The sequence below is a fragment of the Saccoglossus kowalevskii genome, chromosome 1 (genome assembly GCF_978046115.1).
Source record: "Saccoglossus kowalevskii chromosome 1, keSacKowa6.1, whole genome shotgun sequence".
Classification (NCBI taxonomy): Eukaryota; Metazoa; Hemichordata; class Enteropneusta; family Harrimaniidae; genus Saccoglossus; species Saccoglossus kowalevskii.
Window position 1 is genome coordinate 16,886,753 of NC_140641.1, and position 13,328 is coordinate 16,900,080.

General features: G+C 33.9%; 1 protein-coding gene across 1 annotated transcript; it reads right to left on the bottom strand.

Moving 5' to 3' along the window:
- Positions 1-584: 584 nt before the first annotated feature.
- LOC100378988 (putative serine protease K12H4.7) lies at positions 585-13,070 on the bottom strand. The gene is made up of 10 exons (XM_078014295.2): positions 12,854-13,070; positions 10,794-10,978; positions 9,103-9,239; positions 7,810-7,905; positions 6,372-6,513; positions 5,366-5,480; positions 3,771-3,972; positions 3,008-3,101; positions 1,658-1,866; positions 585-1,346 (listed from the first exon to the last, which is right to left on the bottom strand). The coding sequence occupies exons 1-10, from the start codon at positions 13,067-13,069 to the stop codon at positions 1,240-1,242; spliced, it is 1,503 nt and encodes a 500-aa protein (XP_077870421.2). The 5' UTR covers position 13,070; the 3' UTR covers positions 585-1,239.
- Between the last annotated feature and the right edge of the window lie 258 nt (positions 13,071-13,328).

Sequence of the window (13,328 nt, forward strand, 5' to 3'; positions counted from 1 at the left end):
ATTGCATTAAAATATGATTCAATCAGACACAACGAATACGCAACTAATTGAGCAAATATCTGTAAATGTTCTTCATGCAGAACGCGATGTACATTTTTTAAAAATTCAAATGGATATGCCAAACATCCATACTAAATTAATTAAGGATATTCTTAACAATTGGTTGTTCTTGAGTAGATGAAACAAACCATTTGGCCTGTTAGCTGCCATGTGATGAGGAGTGAATTACATTACCTGACAATAGGCAAATTAAATTTTGCAAGCGAGAAATCAACCTCCCATTTCTAGCATCTGATGGTGCTGTAATACCAGCTCCTTTGAGTTGAATTTAACATTCTGATCACATTTATTACCTAGACTAAATTTCTACTAGTCTTGATCAATTTTTTTTCACATTATTTTGGTTTGTGAAAGGTTGTTTTTGGCATTCTAAGATTTACCTAATCAATGTTGTAATGATGATGTCCCGTTGGCTATCCATGGATGCTTCCAGAGGGCAATGTGTTAAGCTTTATGAATAACATAAACCATGGTTTATTATTTGTAAAATGAAAAGAAAGACAAACAGACAGACAGACAGACAGTTGTAACAAATTGTTGTTGTATTCACTTTTACATGTATATTCACTGCCTCCATTTTAAAATAAAACTGAAATGTTTTATTAAGGCATTTTTTGCTCAGTTTTGTAATTTGTTGTTAAAAATCAGCCTCAGATTTAAGTTGTGTTTTCCATAAAGTCTATTTTGAATAATATTAAAGCCTTCTACCAGCTATTTGATCAATTTTCTGGCTTTTATTGTACCTGGCCAAATACACTACTGTATTCATCTGAAAGATCACCCATGGGCGATGTTTTGGTGCTGCAGGAACAAATAAATATTGTAAATGTAAAAATGCATTTGTTTGCGAGTCAGGGAAGTCTGCTAATTTTATGTAGCAGTGAACATATTGGATCTTAGGAGTCACTGTTGCTGATATGAAATTCTGTCCTCACAAATGTCATCTCATAAATTGATGGTGTAAAATAAAAAAAAAAATCATTTTGAAGGGTTAGTTCAATATCAACAGCAATCTTATTTTACAAATGCTTTGTTGCTGTTTATCTTTCTAAGATTCTACATAAAAAAAAAAAAAAAAAAAAAAAATCCTGAGCGGTACAGTACTAGTTGCCAAAATGAATATTTGATTTCCAGGTCTTACAAATTAGCTGAAAATGGCCTATTAACTAATTTTCAGTGTTACTGGATCCATTTACCAATCAGGATTTCTATGGTCTTCCTGGCTTGTTTCAACTGTGGGAGATCATCTGCTTTCTCTGGATACATGTTTGCACAGTGTGCTGTACCTGGAGTAAAATAACACAAATTAAAGTGAGCTGCGCCATGTTACACATCTCAAATCCATCCAAGGTTATTTCCCTGACATGGTATATCATGGTATAAAGACAGTAAGCTGAACATGTGCACCAATTTGCTTATTGATCCGATTTAAATGTGGCAGACTAGCAGCAATTTTTAAATGTGTTTGCAATTGTTTCTCAAAGATCATCAACTGCTGTGCTATTGGGGCATGTCTGTGTTGTGTTGTGATCTGATCTGCTCGACTGGCAACTAAAAGTGGCAAGCATAAATCACATTACCATTATACACTGCATACCTTTAATATAGATGGCAGTGACAGACTGTGATACGTCTTGTGTTATTCCCAGGGCATGCCATGGATCAATAGAACCATTAGGAAACACAACATTGTTGGTCTTCAGGCCCAGCCCACCATAGTTTGTATTTGTGCTCTTGATACCAGCTGTAAGGGTTGTCTGGTTGAACTGTTTACCATAAATGTCTTGGCACTGCTGTAGTGAAAAGCTGTCGTGGAGATTATAAAACAAGCCGACTTAGCAGTCATGTTTGAACACTCTACTTTTGTAGTATTTCTACATATAAGTTAAGTTTACCTAAATGCCTACCATTTCTGAAATGAAAACCTGGAAATCGTTTTGATGATTATTTTACTTTTACAAACCAAAAAAATATTGCACAATGGTGAAACAGTGTTGACACTACAAATGCAATGCTTGTTAATTAATTCACCATAAAAATAATTGATAAAGTGTAACTATAGTAACATCTGATTGGAGGGAAAAATGAAGTGCATAGTTAAAGGCCCAGGTATACTATAAATACGCTCCTAAACAATAGGGATTATTTCCTTGCTTGTCATACTGTAGTAAACGGCTCCAGCCAAGCTCCGGTGAAAACGTGTTTCTCGAACTTACATGTCTATTATGTCGTGCCAAAGTGGATGCATGTGACTATGAATATCACAGCAGTGACTGTGTGTAATATTTATGACAATAAATAGTGTACGAGCTGAGATTTTGGCGGATAAAAGTAAAAAAACATGAACTGGGGAAAGGGACGCACGACTAATCTTGAATAATTACTACTGTCAATCAAAGTCACGTGATGTTGGACCACTGAAACAGGATGCGTCATAGGCTATGCAAGTGATTAACACCATGAATTAGAATAGCCACACCTCCAATTCACACTTGCCCTGGGCAAGTGAATTGGGCCTTTAAATATCACAGTGAAAATAAAATTCTGGCAGCCATGTTTAATTTGTATTACCGCATTCAATACCTAAACACCCAGAATGCACTATTCCCACAGTACTACTGTAAAATATTTATTTTAGCTAGAATTAATTTTCGCTGAATAGACTTTTTGGTTTTTTTGTATGTAATTTATTTTCAGTGATTTTTGACAAGTTGAATGTAAAATATAGGAAAAAAAGTATATTCGCTGGATTTTATTTTAAATGAATCATTCCTGCAGTGAAAATAGCAAAAATTAATTCCAAGCGAAAATAAAGTATTTTACAGTAATTTGTTACATGTACAAGAGCGTGGGAGGACGGCGATATCTGATTCAGGTAATGTCATAACATCCCCAATTCATCAAATATATTTATATTTATATATACATAACATGAGAGTATACATACCTAAGAGGAAAATTATGACCAAATGGTTGATTTATTGCATCAGATGTCTGATAGTAACCAAACTCTGTACATGTCTGATATACCCATTGTTTCCCTACAGGAAGTATTAAATTAGTATGAGTTCTCAGCATTCTGGGATATTAGTGTGATCTATATTTGCATTATTTTGAATGTATGGAATATATCTCACAATCATTCTTTTGCCACAAGCAATGATTTTATTAGTCACTTACGTGATCATTGTCAACTTTGCTGAAAACAAGTCATAACTCTCCAACAATGAATGTTAAAACTATGGCTAATGAAAAGTTGCCATTTTATACAATGAAATATCCCTTGATAGCTTGTTAAGCTGTGAATATCCTTGAAATATCTACTTATGACCGATTCCAGTTAGTTTATTTGTAATGCCAAAATACATTTTAACCAAAAAAGTACCTCAGACATCTGTTGACACATCAAACTCATTGTTTTGATTTTTATAAATATTTATAAATTTCACAATTCCAACTGAAACGAGAGGTTTCAATTGGCTGATGAAATAACATTGCGACCTTTTCATGTGGATCATTGTGCACTGGACAGCGCTTAATGTTGATTGGCTGGTTGAATTCAACTGTCATTGAAGCTTATAAAAGTCAAGGGAAAAGGTTAAATCGTGTCAACAGTAAAAAGAGTTGTGTTATTTTAAATTTACCACTAGTGAATTATTCAGGGTACCATGTAGTGTACAACAAACAAACAATTATTTGAATAGACACACCTCCTTCTGCTGCACTACTATTCCAACTATTCTGCCTCATTTCTTGTATCATGTTATCGTAGCTGATGTCCAGACACTTGGTTTGATAAGTCTGCAACATCAGTGTATTGACTGCAGCATACCTATGTAATGGATCACCAATGGATTCATCCACCATGATATCACATAGTGTGTCCAGAGTTATATTAGTACCTACAGCACCCTGTATAAGGAAGTTAAACATCAGTAAGACCATGTTCGTGCCTTCGGTGAAAAATGGTCGTTGCAAACACTTTTGTGTTCTAAATTACTCTTTATTATATGGCTGTTTTAAATTCTGTCCATAGACATTTGAAGTAACAAGCTTCATTTTTTAATTATGAACCACAATTATTCATTTTGAATTTCTACAAAACGGCCATCAAAGAAGGGTTCAATACTATAGGGATATTGCAAAGTCATTATTTGACTTTCGTTGTTTATTTGATGGAAACTTTCATTCTGCAAAATATCATAATGCTTTTTGAAATTTCTGCATTTCAATCCATCGCCTGGTGACACCGTTATATACCATTTATATCACCTATCCCATAGAGACAATGTACATATATCATATGGAAAGTCATATTTTTGACAAAGTTATATATGCACAGATTTCCACCAAGGTACAAGGTTTTGAAATTTTGTTGTATCAATTAACACATTGGTAATGCTGTTAGAAGCCGTGGAACGTGATGTATGGTATAAAACATTATTGTTAGGTTTAGAAATTTCCATTCCTAGGATGATAACCATGTTTTTTTTTTTTTGCTTTACTCATCATTTACTTTTTTTTTTTTTTTTTTATACTTCTTTTTTTTTTCTCTATACTTTATTGTACACTTTTGTCAAGATCCTAATAAGGATACGATTACAATAAAGATTATTATTATTATTATTATCATCAAATAAGTGTCAGATTTCATTTATGTAGTTTTTTTCTGCCATTGGCTCTGTGGGATATTCTTTCCTGTGCAGACTTGTATTCTGTACCAAGAGGTAACCTACTCCATGATGTTGCCATGGGACCAAAATGTTTCTACATTGACACTTAGGCGTAGATTTCAGAAAATACATATATTTTTTTTTTTAATACAGCATAGTATTACCATATCAAGAGTTTAATCAGGGCAAGACCAAGAATTTATAAGATAAGATTATTTGCATATTTGATATTTATATATGCAATTACTGAATCATTATTGAATGATATCCATGTACACATCATTCAATATTTTTCTGACATCACAGAATACAACAGATAATTAGAAAAGTTTGATTGTGAAAACGGCAATTCAAAATGGCAAACAAATATGTACGCATTCAGCAAATGCGTAAAAATACGAGCAAAAAACAGCCTGAGATGAACACTAATCATCAAATTTTAAAAAATCTAATTTGGTTTTGCAGTTTTGCAATCATCTCATAACTCGTTCAACTTGAAATCTGCTCTTTATCACATTATAGACAAGTTATATATACCATTATCTTAATTTACAGCCATGTATAATTAACACACTTCAACAGAAAAGTTTCATCCAATGCATTACCCCAGTAGATATAGAAATCTCATTTACCTCAAACTCTCTGTTGTCTCTATTATACTGCACAACTCCTTCAAAATTACCAGACACTAAGCTGTGGAAATTTTGCACATCTTTTAATTCTGTTGAATTGATTGGTCCACATACTCTGTAAAATTAATTGTATTAAACAATCAAATGTTGTTAATAAAAATAATTAATAAAAATAATACAACAAATAAATTTTTCTCCAGATATTTGATATATTTGTGTCCCTCATTGCAACTACTTATTTGCAATAAATCAAATTCTGATGAATATAATTAAATGAACTTAGTGCTCAGTTTAATGCGAAAGAAAATGAGTCTTAAAAAAAAAATGCATTCTAGTCAGCATAGATACGACCAAAAAAAAGTGTCAAAGGATTCCTTTATTCCACCCTTCACTGTACTGTACAGTGCCCTCTGTTGATAAAGTGATTATTAAAACTTATGGAATATGTAAGCCATTATTTTTAAAAAAAAATTTTACCAGAAAGATTTGCAAAAAAAAAAAAAAAAAAAACACAGGTCATAGACTGTTTAAACTTGGTGCTACATTTAAGTTCAAATGTAAAATTCCCTTCAGTTGGTCGAGTTTCAGGAAAAAACAAAATTCACCAATGAATGGAGGAGGGAAATTACTTTTCGGGATTCTGTTAAGAGCTGTCATGGTAAGTACAGTGCCCTCACTGATGACTCATTGAGCAATGTTGAATACATTGGCAAGAGCACAGTAACTCACAGCAATCATGTTAGACAATCCAAAAAAATGAATACAATGTTTCCAGATTCCCCACAAACAGGTAATGTAGCAATTACATTTTGCATTGTTGATAACCGGAGCTTTAATAGGAATACATTCGGGACACGTTTCCTGGTACTAGTATATAGCTCTAGGTCCTTGCATGTGCAACCTGTTAACACATTGTCTGCTGAATTTGTTTTTTCCATTTCATGGAGGTATTTGGGAGGTGATGTGATAATTGTAAACTACTGCTGTTTTAGGTACATACACTTACTGGAATATGTTCTGCAGTAACTTCTCACCTTCTGTAGTTTGCAATTTTTTCTGCATATCGATGACTGCGGCTTGGATGTTTTTATTACAGGCTTCACCAGCTTTGCTGCTAGCAAGTGAGTCTCTTACCACCTCTAAATATTCTGAAATTCAAAAGACATTAGGGAGTTGGCCATTAGAAACTCTGGTAGCATTATTTTTTTTCTCCTTTAGTTTGATTTGAGTTAGATCTGATTTTTCAAAATGATGTAAATTGATTATATTGTTTTTCTATTCCAGGGGATGTTTGGTACATATTTCTGCTTGTCACTGTATCAAAATGATTTTTCAATAATAATACAGCCTTCTTTTAATAATAGTCTCTGCAGATTTTTTTCTCCAAATCTAGTACCCTAATATTTGTAATCATGTACCCCAAAATTTGACTTTCATTGTTGCATTTTTTTTTTCACTTTCATCTGACCAGAATCTGTAAGCTCTTCATATCAGAACCACCACTCATACAAAAGAATAGGAAATGACATAAGTGTTGATGTAGTTTTTCCTATTGCTTTGTTCAGGTATTTGCTGTTGTAAAAAATTAATGGTGTCTCATCAAATTAAAGAAGTGCATGTCTGCATGCGTGCTCCTGATATTTTAACTGACTTGCCCAGGTATTAGTGCAACATGTTTTGTTCATTTTTTAAGTTGCAGATATCAATTGAAATAAATATTGAACTTAAAATGTTAAAACTACAAGACTTTCTACCAGTTAAATTACAGTGTTCGATAGAAACAATTATATGGTGAGATTTATGTGGTCATAAAATATACTTTATAAATGCAGCACTTTGTGTTATTCTCCCGGGGGTATACATTACGTATGTATGTATGGAAATATGTATGGGGGTCTAAAAACTAACTCTGCGACGCGATTGTGCGACTCGCCGAATGTCGATTATTGCACTCTGCGACACGATTGCAGTGTCACTCTGCGAAGAGCACAATTCCTATTGGCTGGTGGGTCGAAAAGCGTGAATCTCAATGGTCGATCGATGTAATGATAATGAGCATAGTCGTCAGGACGAAGGCTTACAAGATGGCGATAACGTTACACTGTAAATAGACAGTCAAAACCAACGTGCACGTTACACTATTTAATTTTTCTAGCCAGCGGTGTGATGTGTCTAATCACCGTGAACCATGTGTCATTTGTTTGGTCCCACAATTTGTATTCCATGTGCTTGCCGATCACCGAACAGTGCAGCATGTCGCCGGTACATAGTGTTTACACACATTTTTTTACCATACCATTTTTACCATTTAAAACTTAATTTTTTATAAGTCATGCAGTGAACCATTGGGATTCGCACTGTTCGACCCACCAGCCAATAGGAATCGCAACAAATCTTATAAGATTTCTTCTTTTTTTCATTAAAACCATAATAAATGTGCTCACCAGTAAAGTTCAGCTTGGCTAATACAGGTGCACTAGTGGCCACAGCACCATCCACCAAGTGAGGATATTTAATACGAAACCAAGCGGCAAGATTACCTGAAAATGCAGTTGTTATTTAAGAGCTTTTATTTTTCAAGTTTTCTTTCAAATTTTCTTCTTCTGTTATTATTAAAAAAAATAAAAACATTATTTCTGCTGATTTTTTGTTGTTACAATTTGTTTGTTTTGTTGGATTTTCTGTTTTCAATATATATATATTAAAATGCAGTTCTGCATATCCCTGGGACTGCACAAGTGCATCATGGGAAATGCAATTCAAATGGCTCAACCTTTTTTTTTTTGCTAAACAAACACTGTCCAAACAAACCACTGTCAATCCTAACATGTCTGCCTTGAAAGAATGTACTGTAGAATACTTATTCCTGCTTGGAATTTAATTTTGCTATTTTCTCTGAAGGGATGGATGGTTCAGTGAAAAGAAAATCCAACGAATATACTTTTTTTTACTATGTCTCACATTCAACTCATCAAAAATCAAAAAGTATTTCATAGTATTATCATGAACAGGAGATAATAAAATACTCCATGCATTCCACCTATAAAAATGAGTTTTTATAGAGCTTTCCGACAAGATGCAACCTATACTCTCATTATTATTGGTTCACGTCACTAGGATATCGAAAATGAAAATAAAAAATGTGGTCCTCAGAGATTTGAGTCTGAAATGTCGTGGATTACATTTTATTTTCATTTTTTGTTTATGGGGACAGAATTTTTTTTATAAATTTGGAAAATTTATAGACTATTATTGACATGAATCATAATACCGTAAAAAATTGTGCAATATTTAAAATTAACTCAAATGGTCATATCATAATACCAATTAGTCTTAGAACACCATCGTTTTAGTGTCAAAAATTAGAATGTAACATTTTGCCCAATTTTTTTATTTTTCTATAATTTCTTTGTTGACTTTGTACTTCATCGTCAAAATTTTCCACTGATTACAGGTCAATTTATTAAGGAAAAAAAATGCTGTAGTTTTGTGAAAGTTAACAATACTGGTAGTTGACTTTGACATGGAATGGGTTACTATAATCTTGTGATGAAAATCACTATTAGATATTGTAAATAGAAAAAGATAAAACTAACAGGGACTATGTCACTGACTTTAATAGCATATTTTTTTTTATTTTTTTAAACGGTGTAAAAATGTCAGGTCAAAAGAAAATCGATTTTCTATCAAGTAACATACATTCACCTTGATATATTTGTGACTAAACGATAACTTACCGGAATATGAACCACCAAAGGCAATCCACTTGTTGTTTGTTATATTCAACTTTTCACCGATATAATTCCTAAAATAAGCCAAGTCTGCTAAGGCCTGTTCACTGCTCAAATACTGTAAGCTATCAGTACTCACATCTCTGTTGACATGGAAACAATTACATTACCATAAACTCTGTAAACTCAGAATTAGTTATCCCAATCTAATGATAGAGAAAGGCTGGAGCATACATGATCAAAAACAAATTTTGATGAAAACTTCTGTGAAAGCTACAACATAAAGTTGAGGATGAATTTTACTTTCTGATTCACAGCCCACTACATAAAGAAATACGACTAAGGTTATCTAAGTCAATACAAAGCTCAGATCCATAGTTCAATTTGTTAGAAAACGAGGCAAAGTTCTTATATATTATGTGCAACACATAAAGAACTTACAGTTTGTTTTTTTCTAAATGTTTTTTGTACCCGGCGACAGTTCTGGACATTGAATGTCACTGTTGTCTCTCCTGACTTTTTTTTTGTATGTGCAAGTTACAAGTGCTGAAATATAGTGTATTTTGCCACAGAAGCCATATCCATGTTTTGGGACTACACACATGACAGCTGTGCAGCCATCTCTCTATCAAATGGCAATTTACTGCGCTATCCTGAAGTCGACCAGGCTCAGTCGAACCCCACGCACCTGCGAACCTTAACCACGGTTCCCCCAAATTCACATTCATTAGTGAATGAATCTCGGCCGGTGGAATTGGCCTTCCCATTCAGTCTGTGGTACACTCACCCAGGGTAGGGGTTGACCCTTTAGGTGTTCAGCCTAAGGTAGGATTTGAACTTGGGTCTACCGATCATGAGTCTGATGCAACAACCACTATGCTACCAGTGACCGGTCCTTACAGTTTATATTAACGAATTTAAGTGGTATTTTCTGAAATAATTTCATCTTTATGTATTTATCATATATGAAACACAATTTTTTTTTGAAATCATTATTTTTGTTTGTCATTTAGAATAGCATTATTTTGACTATGTTTCATATAAAGTTATGATAAACTTATTTCTTATTATAAATTTTTTGGTAATGCATCAGTTTTTTATTGATGCATGAAAATATCCAATTGTCAATGTTTTAAGTGCAACAGGCTTCATATTTAAATTGGAGTAAACAATGTATTTTATGCATTGCATGTGTGTTGCATGGAACCCATATTAAAAAGAACCGTGATACTTTAAGTACATCATTTAAGTCTATAATAAAAAAAAATTCTCATGTTAGTCTTATTCCACTATGTATTGTATTTGAGCTAAAAACCTAATTATATGTTTCTCCCCTGAACCAACGTTGTATTGCTAAATAGAGAGTCGTCCATAGTAAGGTAGTTTTAAAATTATGGCCTTTTTGTGGCACTTGTTGATTAACTAAAGTAGCTTGCAAATTCACCAATCGCACACCTTCATTCCATTACAGAGAACCAATCAATCTACTTGTAGAAGCAGATGATCATGCCTTTGTTCAAAAACAGGCACTGATTGGATTTTTGCTAAAAATCATGATGACAATAATTCTTAAACACATGCGTAACAGTTGGTGAGTATATAATTGGGAAAATGTACATGTACATGTACTGGTAAGGGAGAATGTGCATTGTTGCAGACAACAAAAGTAATCTATATGGAAAATATCAATAATTTACACTGTAGGATGGCTTTTTCCATAGTATCTGTGCTCGACGAGAAGACACAAAGCTCCATATTTCATTGCATATTGTATCCATGTTGTTTCAGCCATCAGCCATTTTGAATTTAATGGACCTTCTCCGCCAATATTCAGAAACACTGGACCTCCAGCTATGTAGTGACTATCGTCAATGTAGTAGCGCTGAAAACAAAGAAAACATTTTTTGTTTCAATTAGTTTGGTAATTTGATAATTTTATTTTATATGTTTAATTTTATTTTTCAATTATACTACTAGTATATATTTTTATTATTTTTTACTGTATTTGTATGTATTTTGTTGTAATTGTAACTTTTATTGTTACATCTTAATTTGTGTCATTGCCACATACTTCACCAATATCAAAACTTCTAAAAAATAAAAACAGCAAATAAATAAATTCAATAAAAGTAAAAGAAAGTGTATGATAAAAATAGTTGAAAATACATTAAAAAAAAAAAAAAAAAAAAAAAAAAAATAAAAAAAAAAAAAAGAAGCCCAAACATGGATCTTACTTTAATCAGATAGGGTAAATACCATGAATTAATGGGTACAAATTTGTGACATATTCAAATGTTGAGTTTGGCAAGCCAATTATAAGGTTAGTCAATCAATTGTATAGACCATAGTAAAAAATATTGTGACAAAATTATGTATTCTTCAACCTTATGTAGATCCATTCATTCAGTATTTCATAGCCCAATTTGTTCAAGGATGCCAGAACATACTAGGTAAGTCAGAATAGAGGGGTGTCTGAACATGGAGATGCCTGAATATAGGGGTATCAAAATATAAAGATGTCAGAACATAATATGGGTGTCAGAGCATAGGGGTGTCGGAATATAGGGGTGTCGGAATATAGGGGTGTCGGAATATAGGGGTGTCGGAACATAGGGGTGTTGAAATATATGGTGTCAGAATATATAGGGAATATAGAGACCGAGGTAAACTTATAATGCAGCTAAGAATTTTGATTTGAATTTGTGTAACTAATTTCAATTTCATATGATTTCTGGGACATATAATAATGTTGTACATTGTATGTCTGGCGCATATTCATCTTGTACAATATTACTTAACTACAAATAGTCTTGTTAAATAATTAAAAGTGACACCCCAAGTGAAACCACATTGTAAACGTATTGAATTTTTTATGGGAAAATACACAACAATATTATTAAGTTAAAAACAGACAAAAATCACATGTTTAAGACAATTCCTTATTTTCCGACATAAAAACGTTCACATCTCCCAAATCTATACAGGCCTGCACCACGATGTTAATTAGAGGCGCTCAGAACGTTTTTGGATAATAAAAAGAACCTAAAATAGGTATACTTAGTCAGTCGCCGCTACATTTGCCGACAACTCATTATTATACGAGTGGTCGGCGAATGTACCAGCGACTAACTATAAAGTATACGACCCTACTTTAGGTCAACTACGTTGCATACTTTAGCACACATGTGGAGTTAAAGCGGGGGAGTCGTCACATGCGCATGCGTCAGATGGCCATAGCGTGTCATTGTTTACAAACAAGAGTCTATCCATGAGCCTTTGCGTTCTCAGCGTGTGTTTTTATCATTGCTTGGGACTCAATTCCTGCGCGTGCTCAGGTGACAGCACTCCCACTTTAATCAATCGACAGAATATATTAAAGGGCAGTAGTCGTTGTGTCACGCATGTGCGAGAGATATGGGTGTCATATAAACAAAGATGGCGACTTTGACTGTTGTGCAGATCACAGTCCCTCAACAGGGACTGTTGAGGGACTGTGTGCAGATCAATGAATACAAACTGAGACATTTCCAAGCTTTAATTAGATAATTTTTAGGTGATTGGAAGGTCTCGAAGGAGTCACCGGCGGTATTCAGTGCAAGTCGCGTCCAGGTCAGCCCTCATACTTGTGATTTCCATTTGAAGAGCGCATTGGATTGTAGGAAAGTCAATGTTTATCAACACAAATGTCGCACATGCGCAGCGCGACGACTACCGCGCATTAAATCCATTATAACTCACACACAAAATTGGGGTATACCTGTTGCCATGTCCGGAGATCGGCATCATTATAATGATCAAGTCGTTGGGATATCCACTGTTCTTGTGGCTCGGTGTGGGGACGTTCTGACAATACTGGTACTCCTACCATTCCACCTCTTGGTCTACCGTTCATAAAGTATGGTAGGGAGAAAACAGAAGGAAGTACTGTAAGGAATACGCAAAGAAGGTATCCCATCCCGTTACTACCAGCCATATTGTTGGCCAACATATGATTGTCACGTGCGCGGTCAGGTGACTGCTAGAAAAGTGTATCGAATGACCCCAGGTTTCAAACTTTGCTTGTCAGGGCGAAGTAATTGCGAACTCCCGACGAATCCCCGAGAGCACCCTAACGATATTCTCCGGTACCGTTTATTATTATGGCTTGAGTACTATAATAATACGAATTCAGATAACATGAACTTAAATACGTTTCATGATAGTGTTAAAATGAATTATTAAGATTTGAAAAC

Bases quoted from the DNA above. Each gene is read 5' to 3' on its own strand.
- LOC100378988 (XM_078014295.2), bottom strand. From the start codon at position 13,069: ATGGCTGGTAGTAACGGGATGGGATACCTTCTTTGCGTATTCCTTACA. The intron at 1,867-3,007 runs GTATGTATACTC...TCTCCACGACAG, and splicing joins GGTCATAATTTTCCTCTTAG to CTTTTCACTACAGCAGTGCC. The intron at 1,347-1,657 runs GTATGCAGTGTA...ATTTTACTCCAG, and splicing joins CACTGCCATCTATATTAAAG to GTACAGCACACTGTGCAAAC.